This window comes from Panthera uncia, chromosome C2, assembly GCF_023721935.1.
Source record: "Panthera uncia isolate 11264 chromosome C2, Puncia_PCG_1.0, whole genome shotgun sequence".
In the NCBI taxonomy this organism is placed as follows: Eukaryota; Metazoa; Chordata; class Mammalia; order Carnivora; family Felidae; genus Panthera; species Panthera uncia.
In genome coordinates this window covers 259,542-280,323 of record NC_064810.1, presented here as the reverse complement: position 1 = coordinate 280,323, position 20,782 = coordinate 259,542, and the positions used below count along the sequence as shown (strand labels likewise).

Below are 20,782 nucleotides of genomic sequence, written 5' to 3'. Positions count from 1 at the left end.
GTTCACTAAAAAACACGAGACTGCTTTTGTAATATCACAGGCATGAAGCAGGGAGTTAACATTTAATTTCTGAATGCTCTTTGACACCTTTACCGTGTAAATGTTCCTTTGAAATGGGGACCTAAGAAGGAGCCCTTTCTAGGAAATGAATACTTAATTTTTAAATATCCTGGAAAATCAAATGCTCTGCTTTTAAATAGGGATTTATCAGTTTTAGTTTAGTGTAACAATATTTAGTTTTCATTTAAGTTTGTCTTAATTACATATCTTCATATATTTCAGAGGAAACATTTTTTAGTAGATACTTCTATAAAAAAATACATGCACTTTAAAGTTGTTCATAAATTAAAAATTAATAAGCTGAATTGTACAATCATATCCTGGCCCACATTGGGGTCTGTGAGTGTCCAGTGAGTGGGTAGGACAAGGACAATGCACCCCCATGGGCCATGGCAATTTGCAGGGGATTAGGCATGCTCACTGCATCGTGGATTGACTCATGTTAAAAATGGAGTGCTTAGCAGGGGAAAAAATAGGCAGAGTGAGATTTGCAATATAATGCCATTTAGGTAAAGTAAAAATACAAGGACACAAACTAGTATACATTCTGCAGAACAAATTCAAATTAAGGCTAGTTTTCTGTAGGGGTGGCGGGGGGAATAAGGTGGGGACAGAGGGATAAATAAAGCGCAGAAGAGATAAACAAGACGGGCTCGCCAGGAGGACTGGACTGAATGAGCTGTGGTTAAAGCAGTGCCCGACCTGCTGGGAACTTGAGGTAACCTGGCCTGGTGCTTCCCTGACCCCAGAATCGTCTTCTGTAGGATGGTGTATTAATGCCGAGACTCTCAGTGAGTCTTAACTTAGATGTGACACATTCAGTGTTGTTGGGTATTTTGACACAACAAATTCTGCGGTCAAGAGTTCATATAGCCTGGTGGCTCAGTCGGTCAAGCGTCCGGGCTCTCTGCTGTCAATGCAGAGCCTGCTTCGGATCCTTTCTCCTTCTCTCTGCCCCTCCCTGACTCTCTCTCTGAAGAGTTCATATACAGAAAATACTTGGTAAAGCATCCCTCAGTGATAGCCGCTCATGTCTCCTGATTTCCACAGCCTGCCCCCATGCTTGTCTGATCGGGACAGGGGCTGGGAGAGTGAGGAGCGGTTACAAAACATTAAAACTTTCCATTGAAGAAAGTCTGTCCAAACAAGCTACCAGTGGAAATTGTAATGTACGTTTCTGGTCTAAATAAAATCTCTAAAGCGTGACACATTCACTTTGGGCATGCCAAGTTCTCTCTAGGAAACCGAACGTGCACATAGATCGAGAAGGGTTTCCATGAAGACACACTTCCTGTCTTGTTCCTGGTGGTTTAATTCATTTTTAGGTTGTTCTTCTTTTGGTGATTTGTCAGAACAGCCACGCCTGTGCCTGAGTCGTTGCTCAGAGGTGTGCTTTGGCCTGAGACCAGCTCTTCCACAGCACGAACCTGCACAGGAGCCGCTTCGGGATCTTGGTAAAATGCGGGCTCATGTTCAATAGTGTGGCCCAGGAGGCTACTTTTCTTTCTTTCTTTCTTTTTTTTTTAAACTGTAAAAATTTTTATTTTTAAATTTTTTATTAAATTTTTTTAAAGTCTGCATTTCTGACAGGCTCCTAGGGAATACCAAATGCAGTTTTTAAACATTAAAGTATTATTGACCTACAATAAAAGTCTCTCTTCCGGTGTGCAGTTCTAGCAGGTTTTGACCAGCATGTGCTGTCATGGGCCGCCATCACCATCGCAACAGAGCAGTGTCATGAAACCCCAGATTCCCTCGTTCCCCATTGTACTCAGCCGTTTTCTCATGCCCATGTCCTGGCAGCCACTGTCTTCTCTGTCCCTATAGTTTTATCTTTTCCAGATTGTCATACAAATGGAATAATTCAGCATATAGCCCTTTGAGCCTGGCTTCTTTCCAATGTTCGTGTGAACTCTATCGAGATTGTTGTATATGTCAATGGTTTGTTCCTTTTTACTGCTAGTATTCCATTGTATGGACGCATCATACAATGCATTAGTGTTTCAAGGTTCTCCATTATGAATTAATTTTTAATCCAAAAATTTTGGAACTCTGGAGGAGATGTAATTGTCTTTTTCCACTGTCGTTTTAGGTGACATCACTCAAAAAGGGTATGAAAAGAAACGGGCAAAACTGCTTGCACGCTATATCCCGCTTATTCAAGGTAAAGTCAACACACTCAACTGTTTTCTAACCGTCATTTTTCTCACCAAACTTGACTTAAAAATTGATTTTAGAGTTTAACATTGGTATATTTCCTATTTATTAACTTTTTGTGATAATGGCAATGTTCTGTAACCATTAGCCATGTATGGCTGTTGAGCACTTGAAATATGGCTAGTGTAACCGAGAGACTGAATTTTTAATTTAATTGTAATTAATTAAGCTTAAATAGCAAGAAAGACCCCCAACATGATTTAAAAAAAAAGCCCACTAGAAAAATGGGGCTGAAGACTTGAATCACTATGTTGTAAGCAGAAACCCTACTAGCCAACAAGCAGACAAAAAAATGTTTAACCTCAGCAGTAATCAGAGAAATGTGGATTAGAGCCATAACCTACCTTGGGTTGTTGGAGGGGATTTAAGCAGTGGGGTGTGAACAGCTGGTATAGCTGACGAGGGGCAGAGGTGACCAGCAGCTGTCCTATGGGTGCACACGTGCTTTGGACAGACATTTGCACCTTGTCGTCTCTCTGTGCACAAGAATGTTTCTTACATCCCTGAAGTGCCAAGAACTCACATGTCCGTTGGCAGAGTCCACCCAGTGGAAAGCTTGAAGACTGACACGCAGCAGCAAGGATGAATCTCATAAACACGATGGGGAGTGAAGGAAACAATCACGAAGGGATACAGGCAGTATAACTTGAAAAAACACGCCAGACCGCGCTGTTGAGGAACTCTTGTGTAGTTGGTAAAGACAAGGGAGTGGTTTGCACCGAAGTCAGCCCCCCATGTCATCGTGGTGTGAGGTGGTTGTGCAGGGGCTCTGAAGGCGCTCGAGTGTTTATTTCCTTCCCAGGGCAGTTTTCACGTCAGTTTTCTCCTGTGTGATAATTTGTAAACTGAACACATCCTTTATACTGTCTATGTCAGCATGATATATTTTAAAATAAATCAACAATAAAAAGAGGACGAGGAGGCTCATTATGTACTGACTTGCATTAATCCAAAACAAAAGAAAAGCAAACTCTGAATAAAACTGGTATTTTAGGATACTAACATTTTAGGTTCCTAAAATGTCAGTTTGCAAATTAATCTGTGAACGTTATGTAGTCCAGTCTGAATACCGCTGGCTGATTGTTAACATTTCCAAACCTGGGATTGGAAATAATAACCCATTTGAAGGAGAAAAGTTCTGAGAGTAGGTAATACATCGTTGAAAAAGAACCCTAGTGAGAAAGGACCGGCCTTCAGGGTGGTAAACGGACTGTGTGCACATACAGTCACTGCAAGAGGGTGTTGGGTGTTTGGGGCAGAAGAGCCAGTGAGCGGAAGGGTGGGCGGTCTGGAAGTGCTGCAGGGAGCACGGGGAGGAGGCTGCACCTTACGGTGGGGACCGGCCCTGTACGGGGCTGGGTTCTTCCTCTCCACCATCAGCCAACAGGAACTTGAGAAGGATAAAATCTCTAAGTATGTTTGTGATTATAAAATACTATAACATTCAGGAGAATATTTGAGTGACTTCTGAATGGTGTTTATAAGATAGGAGACCTGGAAGTTAGAAAGGAAAAGAAGGTGGGTATGTTTGGTTCCCTAGAAATGAAAATATTTCAGAATGGCTGAGCTGCCACCAGCTGCTCTCAGGGCCCCTGCTCTCAGGTGTGTGCACAGGCCAGGGTCGTGTCCCCAGCAGAGCAGGGCCTCCTGCAGGTTTTCTTCGAGAACTTGTTAGCTGGATGAAATGAATAGAAATTCAAGGAAGAGGAATTGTGGATGGGCAGTAAACATTAAATTATGTTCACCCCACTAACAGGTGTGGAAGTGCAAATTAAAGCAAACCATTTTCCTCCTATGAGATTGGCAAAATTCTAAAAAAACATTTTTAGCACCCAGGGCTGAAAAGGATGTGAGGAAATAGCACTTTCGTGCATTGCTTATGGGCATGTATATTGCTGTAACTTTTTTAGAAAATTATTTCTTGGTACCTGTAAAAATTAAAAATGTACTGCTTTTTCGTGTGATCATTTCACATTGGGCTTGTATCTTTGTGGAATAAATGAATCTATCTCAAAGAATAAAACACCCATATTTTGGAATGCAAGCATAAGGATGTCCATATGCATGTATATGACTTTGCGACATGCCTGTTTGTAATCCATAATGCACAAGGCTCTGTGTATTCTCCATTACGAACTTGAGAGTAATTTTATCGTCACAAGAACAAAATGCCAGTCACAGTGCTGACCAGTATTATCCTACGTGTGTATGTGTTTGTATATGCTCAGATTTTGAAGAGCTTAAACACTGACTTCCAGAAGGAGTCGTCCCATCGTCTAGCTCTGTGTAACTAGCCACTCCAAAATGTAGCACCTGAGCAGCAGTGGTGACGTCTATTCTGCCCACACATCTACAGTTTGGCCTGGTGGTGGTGCTGAGTCCCAAGCCACCATGTTCCCTGCTGTCCTTGCACGTGTCCTCGTGGTGTGTTGTCTCAGCAAATCTCCAGGTCACGCAGAGTTGCTCTGCCACACTGTGTCCAGCCGTGGGTTGGAGGCAGGGACAAATGGCTTCTTTTCAGGAGGTGATAAGGGTTGGAGGAGTCCACAGGGCTGGAATGCCTGCTGGCTATTTTTATGAGACGTCTTGAGCTAGAGAATAAATCTAAACTTACTACTTTGATGAAGCATGACAGAAAGCTTTGCTTTGTGCTGTTCTCAAATATCAGCCAATTAGAGCTCAAACAACACCATGGATTCTGTTTCATGACCTTGTGTACTTGGGCCCCGTCCCTTTACTCCCCATACTGTGTCCTCAGGACCTGTGTGGTCAGGGGCTGTGGACCTGGCAGCAGTGTAGCACGTCGTCCAGGTGTTGGGTTTGGAGACAGCGAGCAGGCGTCACAGGCTGAGGTCGTCAGTGCCTGAGGTTTCTGTACCTCGTGCTCCCTGACACTCAGTATTACGTGCACCCCTCACTTCTCCACTGTCCCACGTTTCTGCCTGTGTCCAAGGGTGACTGGTTATGCCCCAGTGACTGCTTAGTGGGATGTTTCTTACTGAGTTGGTTGACGTCATGGATAGTGCCAGGAAAAGTGACACACAGGCCTTTGCAGATTCAGGAAATGTTTATGATGCAGAAACATTCTTTTAAAGGACCTTCCCAAGAGAATCTGCCCTAAGTGGCTGCGTGTGTTATGCTGATGGTCTCGGGGATGATGTGTGATGGTCACCCTTTTTGGGGATGGTGGACAGTGAGGCAGGGAAGGCTGGGCACTTTTGGGAGAGAGAGCCAGAAGTGGACATTCATGGTTCTGTCCCTGACCTCCAGATACAGGGCTTCTGGACTTCAGGGGCCACCACAGGGTGCATGTGCTCAGATTGTTGTTTCTGGTAAGGTGCATGCTATGTAGTAACATAGGAGACATATGTGCTGTTTTAAGTGGATTTTTCCATCACCAGAGAAGCAAATTGTTTACACAAGATATTCCTACAAAATTGTGTTGCAGGAGTAGATCCATCCCTACAAGCCGAGAATAGGATCCCAGGTCCCTCACAAACCACAGCTGCAGCGCCCAAACAGCAGAAGCCACGGCCTACCAACTCACGGGACGAGCGCTTCCGGTCAGGTAGGGACCAGAGGGGGCAGGCGTCAACGAGTGGACCGGCTTTCAGTCCTTTGTTCTTTGCTGTAAATGTTCTTTGCTCTGCTGAAGAAATTATTTTCACTTGAATGATGATTCACCACATCATGATATTTTTCAAGAGAAAAATTAACCTTCACACAACCACAGTATCTCTTTAAATTTTTTTTTTAATGTTTATTTTTGACAGAGAGAGAGAGAGAGAGAGAGAGAGAGAGAGAGAATGAGGGGGAGGGGCAGAGAGAGAGGGAGACACAGATCCCAAGCAGGATCTCACAGACCACGAGATCATGACCTGAGCCGAAGTCTGATGCCCAACAGACTGAGCTACCCAGGCGCCCCCAGCCGCAGTATCTCTTAATGTAACCTGCAAGATAGGTGCTCTAAAATCTCTGGAGAAATGTCCTCCCCGCTCCCCCCCGCCCCGATTAGTATAATTTCTTTAAACGTTTTGGTCCATTTTTCTACCTCGAGCTTGGGGCTGGTCGGTATTAGTAATTTTTGTACATTAGGGAGCGGCTTTTACTGTAGGTGTTTTTCATTTTTTTTTTCTTTTTCTAATTTTGGAGATTTTCTTCTAACTAGATTTCTGCCACTCTGTCAGTATTTTTATGAATATTTAAATTTGTCTATGATATTTTATTTGAATTATCAGATCACTCATTGAAAAAATTAATGTTTTCAGTTGTAGGTTACATGTCGGTAAGTTTTGGGCACTTTGCTTCACCTGTTTACACCCATTGTGTGATTGTATATTTCCTTTCCATTTAAGCTCTTTTGGTAAGCCTTTTTATTTTTTTATTTTTTAATAAAACTTTCAACAGAGATAAAGAAATCGCCCCCGTTTTAAGAATATCTAAGAAAAATATTAAGATTTTAAATATTATGTTGGGGCACCTGGGTGGCTCAGTCAGTTAAGCGTCTGACTTCAGCTCAGGTCGTGATCTCATGGTTTGTGAGTTCGAGCCCCATGTCGGGCTCTGTGTTGACAGCTCAGAGCCTGGAGCTTGCTTCGGGTTCTGGATCTCCCTCTCTCTCTGCCCCTCCCCTGTTCATGCTCTGTCTCCCTCTGTCTCAAAAATAAATAAACATTTAAAAAAATTATAAAAAAATATTATGTTAACATGGGAGTGTGATGAAGTGACTTGAGAAATTTTTGATAAATTTCTTACTAATTTAATGTACATTTAAAAAACTTTGTCACACTGTTAATATTTTCTGATAATATAAACAATACATGTGATATGCAATATAATAATCAGGTTTAAGGAAAAAGTAAAATCACTTGGACTCTGAATCCTGAGACAACCAGTCAGCATCTCACTGAGCACCATTGCCTTCAGCCCTGAGTGCACACACTTGCACACACATGCACTCACAAATACACACACACAGATACTCACGCACACACAGGCACCTGTATGCAGATACTTGCACACACATGCAGATACACGCACACAGATCGTCACATGTGCATGCAGGTGCCTGCACACAGATACTTGCATGCACATGTAGATACACATATGTACATACAGATACTTGCGCACGCATGCAGATACACGCACATACATGCGGATACTCACAGATGTTTGCACACACACACAGATACCTGCTTGTGCAGATACTCACGCACAGATACTTGTACACACATGCAGATACCCACATGTGCACACAGATACTTGCACGTGCACTCACGTACCAGCATGAAGATACTTGCAGGTGCACACAGATAAGTGTATGCAGATACTCGCACATGCATGCAGATAGTCACACGCACATGCAGATACTTGCACGTGCATGTGGATAGTGACATGCACGTGCAGGCACCTGCACGCAGATATCTGCACATGCACACAGATATTCACATGCAGATACTTGCACACATACTTGCATATGCACACGGATACTTGCACATGCGTGCAGATACTTGCACATGCACACAGATACCTGCATGTACACCCTACAGATACTCACACGCAAATAGATACCCACACATGCATGCAGATACTCGCACACAGATACCTGCATGTGTATACAGATACTTGCACAGGCATGCATGCGCTCCGTGAATCGGGTTGCAGTAAAGGCCCCCTTCCTTTCCCTGTCTTCCTTATTTCCCTGCTCCCCCATCCTCTGCTCCTTGTCTGTTTCCATGTGACTGATGTTAATAAACTGTATATTCTAGTTCTAATTCCAGTTCTAATTCTTTATTTTCTGAATATAAGACCTTTATCATTGCTAATATTTTATCCAAGGCTTTGTCTTGTCTTTGCATTCTCTTCAAGTGGCTTTTGAAGAACAGAAGTTTTTAATCTTTAAAAAATTTCCCATTTTCTTTTTTTTCTGAGTTTTATTTATTTATTTAATTTATTTATTGTTTAATTTACAACCAAATTAGTGAGCATATAGTGCATCAAAGATTTCAGGAGTAGATTCCTTAGTGCCCCTTACCCATTTAGCCCATCCTCCCTCCCACAAGCCCTCCAGCAACCCTCAGTTTGTTCTCCATATTTATGAGTCTCTTCTGTTTTCTCCCCCTCCCTGTTTTTATACTATTTTTGCTTCCCTTCCCTTACATTCATCTGTTTAGTATCTTAAATGCCTCATATGAGTGAAGTCATATGATATTTGTCTTTCTCTGACTGACTCATTTCACTTAGCATAGTACCCTCCAGTTCCATCCACATAGTTGCAAATGGTCCCCCTCCCTGTTTTTCTATTATTTTTCTCTTCCCTTATGTTCATCTGTTTTGTCTCTTAAAGACCTCATATGAGTGAAGTCGTATGATTTTTGTCTTTCTCTGACTGACTCATTTCACTTAGCATAGTACCCTCCGGTTCCACCCACATAGTTGCAAATGGCAAGATTTTATTTTGACTGCTGAGTAATACTCCATTGTGTGTGTGTGTGTGTGTGTGTGTGTGTGTGTGTGTGTGTGTATTCTTTATCCATTCATCCATCGATGGACATCTGGGCTCTTTCCATTCTTTGGCTATTGTTGATAGTGCTGCTATAAACATTGGGGTGCATGTGTCCCTTCAAAACAGCATACCTGTATCCCTTGGATAAATACCCAGTAGTGCCATTGCTGGGTCGTAGGATAGTTGTATTTTTAATTTTTTGAGGAACCTCCATACTGTTTTCCAGAGTGGCTGCACCAGTTTACATTCCCACCAGCAGTGCAAACATCCTCGCCAACATCTCTTGTTGCTAGAGTTAATGGTAGCCATTCTGACAGGTGTGATGTGGTATCTCATTGTGGTTTTGATTTGTATTTCTCTGATGATGAGTGATGTGGAGCATTTTTTCATGTGTCTGTTAGCCCTCTGGATGTCTTCTTCGGAAAAGTGTCTATTCATGTCTTTTGCCCATTTCTTCACTGGATTATTCATTTCCTGGGTGTTGAGTTTGATAAGTTCTTAACAGATTTTCGAAACTAAACTTTTAATTGATATGTCATTTGCAAATATCTTCTCCCATTCTTTCGGTTGCCTTTTAGTTTTGGTGATTGTTTCCTTTGCTGTGCAGAGGCCTTTTATTTTGATGAGGTCCCAGTAGTTCATTTTAGGTTTTAATTTTTTTTTTTTTTAAGATTTTAAGTAATCTCTGTGCCCAACATAGGGCTTGAACCCACAACCCTGAGATCCAGTGTCGCACACTACACTGCCTGAGCTAGCCGGATGTTTCCAGAAGTTTTTAATTTTAATGAAATACAACTTATCAGCTTTTTTTTTTTTAATGGATAGGGCTTTTGTTTTTGTATCTAAGAAATCTTTGCCTCACCCAAGGTCACAAAGATTGTCACCTCTGTTTTCTTCTAGAAGTTTTCTACTTTTATGTTTTAATATTTTAGTTAATTTTAGTATTAGTTCAAGGTATGGATCACAGCTCATTTTTTCTGCATATGCACATCTGGTTGCTCCCACCATTTGTCAAGAAGACACTGCCTTTGTTCCCCTGTCCAGAAGCAGCTGCACGTTCATGTGTGATCCTGTTTCTGGACTCTCTTCTGTTCTGTTGATGTAGTCGTCTACTTTTATGGCAAAACCCTGCTCTCGATGATTATAGCTTAATAGTAATTGTTGAAATCAATAGTGTTCTTCCTCCAAGTTTTGTTCCTTATTGTTGTTCCTTTGTCTGTACTGTGACTTCTTTTCCTCTGGCCCTTTTAAGATTTTTCTGTTGCTGGTTTTGAGTGATTTGATTATGCGGTGGCTCGGCTTATGTAGTTTTATGTTTCTTGGGGTTTGTTGAGCTTCTTAGATTATTAGGCTTAGACCCCTGTTGTGCCGATATTGTGTAGATTTTTAGTTCTGTGTTGTTTTATCTGTGCTTGTGATTGTGTTTGTTTCTAAGACTACAATAGAGTTTAAAGTGCGCGCTCATAGTCACTGCCATATCTGTTGCAGGGACTCCTGGATTTGTCTCTCTCAAGCACCTTTTTATGTCTGGGAATATTTTTATTAGACTTATGTTTAAATGATAGCCTGGGCGTCTCAGTTGGTTGAGTGTCTGACTTTGGCTCAGGTCATGATCTCACGGTCTGTGAGTTCGAGCCCCGCGTCGGGCTCTATGCTCACAGCTCAGAGCCTGGAGCCTGCTTCTAATTCTGTGTCTCCCTCTCTCTCTCTGCTCCTCCCCCGCTCGCACTTTGTCTCTCTCTCTCTCTCTTTCTCATAAATAAGTAAACATTAACAAAATTAAAAAAAAAATAAATGATAATTTGGCTAAGTATAAAATTCTAGGCTCAACACATTTTTCTTCAATACCATGTTGCCTTCTTGTACCCAGTGGTCACTGTTGAGTAATATGAGTCTATCTCTTGATCCTTCTAAGATGATTTACTCTTTTTCCCCGGAAACTTACAGAATTGTCTTGTCTTTGATGTTTGTAAATTTTTTTTAATTTTTAATTTTTGTTTAGAGAGAGTGCAAGTGAGTGAGCGAGGTAGGGGCAGAGAGAGAGACACAGGGGTGAGAATTTCAAGCAGGCTCCACACCCCGTGCAGAGCTTGACATGGGGCTTGATCCCACAACCCTGGGATCATGATCTGGGCCGAAATCAAGAGTTAGATACTTAGCCAACTGAGCCACCGAGGCACCTCTGATGTTTAAATTTTATTTTAATACATGTAGGTGCAAATTTTTTATCTTTCCTGATTAGCACCCTATGGGCCATTTCACTGTAAGATTTTTAAACATTTTAAAAATATTTTTTTGGAGAAAAATACAAACATGTACAAAAGTGTACTTTCTAGTGTAATAGCCCCCTGGACTCATTGTCAGAGGCACAGCCCCAGCCATGTTCAGTCTTGATTCATTTATCCACACCTCATCCACTTCCTCCCTTCCCGCATGATTTTGAAGCAAATCTCAGAGATTACGTTTATTTCTTTTAGATGTCATTATATTCTTGGTCTGTCTCTGGAAAGGATCATGTCCTTGTGTCTCTTAAGATAAAAACCATTGTCACAAAATAACAATAATTCCTTAATAACAAATATCCAAATGTTCATATGGCTTTTTTAAATTTTTTATTTTTATATAAAAAATTTTTAAGTAAGCTCTATGCCCAACGTGGGGCCTGAACTCAACCCCAACATCAAGAGTCACACACTCCACCAACTGAGCCAGCCAGATGCCCATGGTTTTTTAGAAACTGTTTGAACCCAGGATCCGAATAAGATGTACATTTCACAAATGGTGGATAGTGTTTTCAGTCGTCCTTAACTTGTGTTTCCCCTCCCTCCAGTCTGTGGAAAAACTGCCGTGTGTCTGGCAGCTCCTATGTGGTGGAGTCCTCACCTCCGAGGCTCCCTGAGGGTCGGGTTAGATTTTCAGTTGTCCCTAAGACTTCAGAGATGGTGCTGTGTTCTCCCACCAGGAGGACAGCATGCCTGATTCTCTTCCCTGGGATGCTGGTGGCCATTGATACCCAGTTCCCAGATCCATGCAGTCATGAGGTCACAGCATGGGGAAACTGGTTCTGTCATCCTCCACCCAGAGGTTGGAGTACTTCCATAAAGAGAAACTCCACCTTGCTTGCTACATGGTACAGGAGAGCTAGGATAAATACCCAATTCTTTCCATTTATTTACTCCTCAGAATAATGAGTTGGGTCGCTGGCATCCTCCAGTGGCAGGTGATTAATTTTGCTTCCTCTTGAGGGGCACCTGGGTGGCTCAGTCGGTTGAGTGTCCAACTTCGGCTCGGGTCATGATCTCACGGTGTGTGAATTCAAGCGTCGCTTTGGGCTATGTGCTGACAGCTCAGAGCCTGGAGCCTGCTTCAGATTCTGTATCTCCCTTCCTCTCTCTCTGCTCCTCCCCTGCTTGCACTCTGTCTGCCTCTCTCTCTCTGTCTCTCTCTCTCAAAAATAAACATTTAAAAATTTAAAAAATTTTTTTTGGCTTCCTTTCTGGGTTTTTTGTTTTTGTTTTTTTAGTGTTGTATTTGGTATTGTGTATTCTAGCATTTATCCTTGTTGATGTTCAAAATGTTCCATCCTTAGCCATTGGGAACATCTTTAGATTGGCTCCATGGCCACCTGAGCTATTTGACCAAGTCCCCACCGGCTGTTGCAACAAGATGCTTCAGGCTCATCTGTGCATTTCCTGCCCCTGCCCTACACTCTGCCGTGTGTCAGCGTCCTTGAGGGAACATGGTATTTGAAGGCCACGTTCTGGGGGCAAGGGTTACTCATTGCTAATGGGCTGGCACTGTTTCTAGACATTTTTATTAGACACTCTGCAGCATTATCGTTAAAGACAAAATGCCACATTTCCATTCAGATTCACGACTGCAGAACCACCTCACTGCTTCTCTGTGTTTGGATCTTCTTCCTCATGAGTGTCTTGGTTCCCAGGGCCAATAGCCTCACAGTGTGATTGCAGAAGGAGTTGATATTTCTCATGTGTTGCTGCTTAGTAGCTAGCTCTAGAAGAATAGGCTAAACAGTCTAACTGCTTTGAAGTCCCTTGTAATAGTTGAGGCCAACAACTGGAGACGCGTTTAGGTTTGTTTCATTGTGTTTTTAATTAGGGCATTTCTTTTTTTATATAGTTTTGATTTATAACTACAAAAATATTTATGTGGGTCCAAATCTACAAATAAAGGAAGATTTAAAGGAATCTAGGACTGATGTCATAGGCCAGGCTTATGTGTCTCTTTCACACTCAGTGGAAACAAATAAGAATATGAAGCTTAATTTTGTCACTTCATAAGCAATCTTGTAGAAAGTGTCTTTACTGCTCTTGTTTTACACAGATGTTCACACTGAAGCGGTGCAAGCAGCTTTGGCCAAATACAAGGAGAGGAAGATGCCTATGCCTTCAAAAAGACGTTCGGTTCTTGTCCACTCGTCGGTGGAGACGTACACACCTCCAGGTATTGATAGACCGTGTTGGGAATGGCTTCTGTAGCTGTGACACAGCCCTGGTGTCATCACGTTCCTTTCCCCTTGAGTTGGAGTATCCTCCTGACCTGTATGCAGTAAAGATTTGGAAAAACTGGAGATTAAAAACGTTTGCATATGTGCAACATTCCTTACTGAAAATCTGTGGTCTACACAGTATGGCTTGTACCCAAATCGGTACTTGTTTTCTATAGGACTTTTGGGTGTATTTTAATTCTTTTACTAAGATGCTATTTGTGCCTTTAAGTAAAGAGGGGAACCTAAAATAAACACTTACTAGAATACTAAAGTTCCCTGATTTAAGAATTGTAAAATTATTTTCATCTTATTAATGATTATTTACTATATCATTACCAGGCCTTAAATGGGAGAGTATAGGACAATTCGGAGGATTTAAAACATTTCTTCTATTATTGTTTTGTTGTCATTACCATTAGAAATGAAAACTTTCACCTGGAGTTTCTCTTCAGCAGCAGTGGCGCTAAACTGCACCAGGTGTGGGCAGTTGTGTGGCGCCTTCTGCCACCTCTGTTGTTATTTAAGTCGTGAAACTGGCAACATGAGTTTTTGGTTTGATGACATGGTGAAAACCAAACACACCAGAGATATAGGATAATTTAGTGGTTTTGGTAACACTTCCTTTCTACAGAAAAGAAAAAGTTCATATTGTTGAAAAAGAATTCTAGAAATAGCTGTCACATGTTTCTACCAAATATAATTATAGATAATAGCCAATTTTTAAAAACTTTTTAATAGTTGTGTAACCATAGGAAAATGCACAGCTGAGGTGACTTGATAGAACCTTTATGAGCAGTTAGTTTTATTGAGTGAAGCAGGTGTGTTGGGGAAGGAATTCTTTCCAGAGCTCATTGTCGCTGCCCCTAAGAGGGTGCAGAAGGACGGAGTGAGGCCCCATCACCACTGCACTGACCTGGGCCATGTGTGAAGGTTGTGTGGGGTGTTCACTCAGATGGGCACTCGACACTTGGGGTCTTCTTTGATATTTGGGACCCCCACCAAGGAATGAGCTGAAGCCACTCCCAGCGTGCGGTGCCCCCGGACAGTCCTCTGGGGGAAGCTGGGGTCGAGAAACCAGTTTCCCAGGTAGGGCTCCTTGGATCTTACAGTCGGGCAAACGAGGGCTGAGATGACCCCTTGGCCAGGCAGGGCATAGCGGTGCAGGTGCAGGGCATAGCGGAGCTTGCCACGTGCTGGCCTGGGAGACTCAGGTGCCAGTGTGGGGACTCCACCCCCCTCCCCGACTCATCCCTACATTATGCCTGTCGTCATTATTTTAACCACAGACACGTCGTCTGCCTCAGAAGATGAGGGCTCTTTACGGCGACCCGGGCGACTTACCTCCACTCCGCTCCAGAGCCATTCCAACGTCGAGCCCTGGCTCGACCGGGTCATTCAGGGCTCGTCCACCTCATCCTCTGCATCCTCCACCTCATCTCACCCGGGAGGGAGACCCGCCGCTGCTCCCGGTGCCTCCGCCGCCACGCTCACAGGCCCCGTGGCCCACGCCCACATAGGTCAGTAACGAGCTGCCGCGGCCCCTCCAGGACAGGGGTGCCCCTGCGCCCATCAAGACCCACCTTCTCTTTTTCATCTGGAAATGTCTTTTTGGTAACAAAAGTAGCTCTTGATGCTTCTGTGGTTTGGTGATCCCAGACCCTGTGGTGCGTTGGCTTCCCCACAGGTCCCAGAGGTGGCGGTGTTTCTTGACGTCGTGTCTCCACCTTTTGGCAGGTGTAGGGTGGATGGTCCTTATACTTGTTCCTGATAGCCACCCTTAGCCCGCTGCCACTACATTGTCTCTGCCTTTGCGCTTTGCCTTGTGTGCACAGCTGTGGAGCCGTCAGTTGCCTCTGGGGCAGGGGCCTGGGGCTGCAATCATGGTCTGGCCTTTCTTCCTCCACATACCAAGTTAGCCCCTCAACCTGAAAAGGGAGGTCAGGCAAAGCTAAATCATACAGATGTGTAGATCTTTTCTAAGTCATCCAAGTCTTTCAGTTACATAAATCTTAGAAAGGAACAATTGCAGACCTTTCCTCATTTGAAACCCTGTTTTCTAGACAACAACATTAGCATGGTTGGTTGGATGTGAGCTGGCATGCGCAGCTCATACCTTAACAACAGTATATTCCTCACGTGGTGCCGTCAGTATTGTCGCAGTTAACTTCTCAACCCTTCTCAGCCCCCCTCTTTTCTAGATATGGAAGGAAGACAGAAAGGTTGTAACTTGCCTGGGCTCACACAGCTGGCCTAGCGGTGAAGCCAGGGCTGATAAAGTTTTCTTGATTCCTATTCATTTTCTTTGCTGTTAGCTGTTCTGCTAAAACTGGAATGGTGCAGCAGCCATGCACCCATGATAGGCTGCTGTTTTCGGTGGGGTCCTATAGGCTGAACAACCACCCCCCTCCCCTTCCAGCAGGTGTGGGCTCAGAGCCTGAGCTGCCTTGGTGTGAAGTCTTGGTCATTGGGCTGGGCTGGGAGTAAATTGGATGGCATCTCAGCATCATCTGTGGACACATCACCGACGCTCTTCACTTTTTATTTGTTGCATCAGTGCAGGAAACCTGCACATTTCTGTTGAGCTTGTGTCTTATAACTGTGATGTAGCCTTCCATGAGAACCCACGACACCTCATCTTGCTTCCGGCACACAGGGAGGCGGCTGCTGAGGTCACTGGGTGGCAGCAGCTGGGGCTCCAGAAAAGGCCCCTTTGGGAAACAGCCGGCCCCGGCTGTTCCTGCAGTTCTCCTAGACGCCCTGTGGAGGCCTAGTGCTCACTGCTCACCCTTCCTCAGGCAGGTTTTCAGGGGATAGCTTATAAAACAGCTTTCGCACGGATACGTTTTTTTCTCTGTCACAGTGCTTTGACTTATTGGAAATACACAGATATCTCCAATGTGAGGAAAACAGTAGTTTTTGAATGTTCTTTCATCTTATTCCTGCTACCTGATCTCTGTTCTCCGTGAGATGGTGTAGGAAGGTAAAACTGTATTAGCCATTGCCGAGCTGTTGGAATCCCTGCTTCCTGGTGGGTTGGAGATAAAAGCATATCTAGCGTGAGAAACTGGCCACAGTTCACAGTGTGTAACTAGGCAGCCCTTGACTTCCCCGCGGTTGTGTGGGGTCTTTTAACAAAGCACTTAGCTGTAAGGAGTGTGCATTCTGTGAAAGGCCCAGGTGTGAAGGTTTCTGCGGAGATGTGTTACGGCTGTGGATGGAGGACCCCTGACTTCGGCAGGTGTGGCTGCGACCCTCTTTTCTCCCATCCCATTCACATGGCCTCTCATGTACATTATGTGATCAATTCTTGTAAATTTTAAAAATCTTAACTGCGGATTATAGCCTTCGTATGCTAAATGTTCACTGGATATAGTTGACTTGAGTTCCTAAATCTGAAAATACTTACCTTCCCTCTCCTTATTATAAAAATCATCCTTTTAGTTTTTAGCACTGGAGCATTCTTCAGTTGGGCTAAGGAAAGTGATACAAAAAGAAGAAGAATATATTAGGTAAAAAAATTTTGAGGGACAATATATTAGGTTAAGGTAATTTGTAAAAATATATCATCTTCAATTTTAGAGTAAGGAAATCAAATCCATAAAACATTGGGGCACAGCTATAAATACCTATATTTAGAAGTAGTATTTCCAGTTGTAGTAGTTCATTTAAAAAAAATTTGTTAATGTTTATTTTTGAGAGAGAGAGAGAGAGAGAGAGACAGAGCATGAGCAGGGGAGGGGCAGAGAGAGAGGGAGACACAGAATCTGAAGCAGGCTCCAGGCTCTGAGCTGTCCGCACAGAGCCTGATGCGGGGCTGGAACTCACAGGCCGTGAGATCGTGACCTGAGCCGAAGTCCGACGCTCAGCCGACTGAGTCACCCAGGCGCCACTATAGTAGTTGATTTTTATTTTGAATGTTTGTTTATTTTTATGTAGCGATTTTACAACTGCTTTGTAGTTGAGATTACCATTAATGCCTTTCTTCATGAATATTGTTAGAATCATTTATTCTTTTTGCTAGACATGGAAGGGTAGGGAAATTTCTTTCTACATGGAGAGAACTTTGTGTTAGGCAAACTTTAAAATGCTAATTTCATCAACATCATGCTTTTTCAAGGGTTGTGACAGCTCTGTCATTAAATTAGATTTTTCCAAATGGTGTTTTCTGCTGTGTAAATAGTGAGTTTGGGTTTTGTTTCCATATAATTTCATCTTTCTATATATTTAAAAAAAGATTTTAGTTTGCATTCTGCCTGGGAAATGAAGTGATAGGTAAGCGGTAGGAATTGAGACGTCAGAAGCACCAGAGTGGGGCCTGCGGTCGCAGGAGCACGCGTTACAAGCCCAAATGGACCACGTGTCTGTCCCGATGGCCCTAGTGCAGGTGCCACACTCACGCTCACGCCTCAGCAGCCCGTAATCAACCAGTGTTCCGACAGATACACGTGCCATATGATAAAGATTTAACCCCAAAATGTGCGTTCAGACAATAGAAGGAGTGATTTTAAACATTTCTGCAGTTTAATGTCATTTGTCTTTAACCATGATGTTAACACCTTCTGCTCTGAGAACTTGACTGAAGTCTCCTAATAGTGAGATGTGTTGACCTGGCAGGGGATAATTTTTATCTTTGTAGGCTTATTCTTTGGAGCCTGTAAAGGTCTTGTGTCTTTGTGCCATCCAACATACTTTTTGGGGGAGCTGGGGATAGTTTTTGGAACCTGGCTATTTTTTTCATAATACAACAAAAATGATCCAATGACAATTGATTTGAAATGTGTTTCTGCTTCATCGAAATTTCTAACTAACTCAGTCCTGTGAAAGGCAGTCTCACCTGCCCTGTCAGAGCACTGTCGTCGGGGGTTCTGGCCGAGATCCCTTTGAGAACCCAGCAGCCCACGTGACACAGCCTTCCATGGCCCACGTCTGGGAGCTCAGAGTTCACAGGGTCCCGTTTTGTCTTAGTCAACCAGAGAAAAACAAAATTAATCAGAATACCACATTCCTTGCTTTGAGCTCAGCTAGTGAAGCTTTAGTTGACTGCGGTTTAAAGAGCAACTCAATACACTTTCGAATCGATAGCCGCTCTTATTTGGGGTTTGTTTTTCCAAAGCAGATCTGCACTCTGCCCCTCCTGATGTCACCACGGGTCTTGTGGAGCTTCCGCACTGTGAGCGTCCGCAGCTGGCTTCTGTGAGAGGCGTCCCTCGGGGCTACAGCGGCAGCGTCCTGGAAACTGCGGGTGGTGAGCACGCCTCTCTTTCTCCTGTGGACAGCAGAGCACAGTCTTTCTCTTCAGGGACTGAGCCTCGCTTTAGTGAATTTGCTTTAGCAAGCTTGAGCCAGCCACTAGTTACCGTCCTTCAGCGCGTGTGAACTGAGGCCAGTGTGTGTGGTGGCTGTGATTACAGGGAGCCTCATGGGGAGAAATGGTTGTGAGTCCCTGGAATTGGGCAGAGAGGGAAGAAGAGTAGGGAGGAGAAAACCTCCACATTTAAACTGGATCCACAAGGAGTTTGGGTCTATAAAACAGGAGGAAAACGAGAGACCGTGGGCAGCCTCTTTGTTGGACTCCGTGTGGCCTTAGTGTGAGAGCACCCTGCCCCTGACACACCGGTACCTGTGCCCCCTGTGTGCACAGTCTGAGAAACGGGCACAGCAGCAGTCAGGGTTTCAGACGTGCAGGCCCGAAAGGCCTTGATCTTCACAGCGTCCTCATTTATACCATTTCCTTTTGAAATAGTTTCCAGTGTCTTTTATCCAAATCATGTGAAGTTTTTTTTTCCCCCAATGTATCAGATTTGAATTGCAGGAAACTTCAGACGATCTTAGATCTAAGGCTTTAATGTGTGTTTGGATACTCCTAAGTGGCAGATCAAATTTTGTCAAGGTCTTTTACCTCCTTATCCAGATGCAACAGGAAAATACTGACTCAACATGAAGCCGGCTATTGGTTAGGTAGATTTTTTTTATTTGATTATTTTTTTTTTTTTCAACGTTTTTTATTTATTTTTGGGACAGAGAGAGACAGAGCATGAACGGGGGAGGGGCAGAGAGAGAGGGAGACACAGAATCGGAAACAGGCTCCAGGCTCCGAGCCATCAGTCCAGAGCCCGACGCGGGGCTCGAACTCACGGACCGCGAGATCGTGACCTGGCTGAAGTCGGATGCTTAACTGACTGCGCCACCCAGGCGCCCCAATTTGATTATATTTTTTAAAAGTTCAAGAGCTTAGTTGAGTTATAACTGACATGCGATCAATTGCACATATTTGAAGCGTGCAATTTTATAAGTTTTACTATTAAAAAATTTTTTTTAAGTTTATTTATTTCGAGTGGGGGGAGAGAGAGACGGAGAGAGACAGAGGGAGAGAGAGAACGAGGTGGGGAAGGGGCAGAGAGAGAGGGAGAGAGAGAATCCCAAGTAGACTCCATGCTGTCAGTGCAGAGCCCAACATGGGGCTCAGACTCACAAATCGTGATCATGACCTGTACTGGGATCAAGAGTTGGACGCTTAATTGACTGAGCCACCCAGGCATCCCTAATTTTGTGTTTTAAGATGTATGTATACTTGTGAAACCATTCTTGTGATCAAGATAGTGAACACATACACCCAGCATTCCTAAAAGTTTCCTTGTGTCCCTTTGTAATACCTCCCTTCTACCCATTTTGGCTTCCCCCATGCTTTAGGCAACACTGATTTATTTTCTGACACTATAAATTAATTTGCATTTTCTGGAATTTTATAGAAATAGAATCACGCAGTTTTTACTCTTTGTTATGTGGCTTCTGCTACTCTACATAAGTATTTTGAGATTCATACATGTTCTTGGATGTTTCAGTAGTTCGTTCCTTTTACTGATAAGTAGTGTTTCATTTCACGGATGTACCACACTTTATCTGTCCACCTATTGATGGATATTTGGGTTGCCTCCAGTTTCTGGCTATTACAAATAAAGCTGCTATGAATATTCTTATACAAGTTTTTGTGTAGAAGTATGCTTTCATTTGTTTTGGGTCAATACTTAGGAATAGAATGACTGGATCATATGCTTAACTTTCTAAGAAATTGCCAAATGGATTTCCAAAGTGGTTGTACCATTTCACATTCCCATCACGGGTGATGAGACTTCTGGCTCCGCTACATCTTTGCCTGCAGCTGGGATTCTTGGCTTGTTAATCTTAACCACCCTTCCAGGTGTGTGGAGGTGTCTGCTTGTAGTGTTAATTAGCATCTCCCTAAACACTGAGGCAGTGGGGCGTCTCTTCATGTGTTTGCCATCTGTGTGTCTTTTTAGAAGCGTCTGTTCAGATCTTTTGCTTATTTTTTTTAATGTGATGTTTTCTTAGTAAGTTTCGAGAATTCTTTATATGTTCTGGATTCAAGTTCTTTATCAGGTATATACTTTGGATTTTCTCGCAGCCTATGGCTTTTTTTTTTTTTTTTCATTCTCTTAACAGTGACTCTCAAGGAGTAGAAGTTACTAATT

General features: G+C 43.3%; 1 protein-coding gene across 3 annotated transcripts in view; it reads left to right on the top strand.

Moving 5' to 3' along the window:
- The window catches only part of DIP2A (disco interacting protein 2 homolog A), a 117,122-nt gene that overhangs the window by 31,999 nt on the left and 64,341 nt on the right, over window positions 1–20,782 (top strand). For all 3 annotated transcript variants that reach the window (XM_049627660.1, XM_049627661.1, XM_049627662.1), the window contains 5 exons: window positions 2,153–2,224; window positions 5,726–5,845; window positions 13,127–13,246; window positions 14,579–14,809; window positions 18,409–18,537. In XM_049627660.1, coding sequence (XP_049483617.1) covers window positions 2,153–2,224; window positions 5,726–5,845; window positions 13,127–13,246; window positions 14,579–14,809; window positions 18,409–18,537 — 672 coding nt within the window. The remainder of the gene's footprint in view (window positions 1–2,152; window positions 2,225–5,725; window positions 5,846–13,126; window positions 13,247–14,578; window positions 14,810–18,408; window positions 18,538–20,782) is intronic.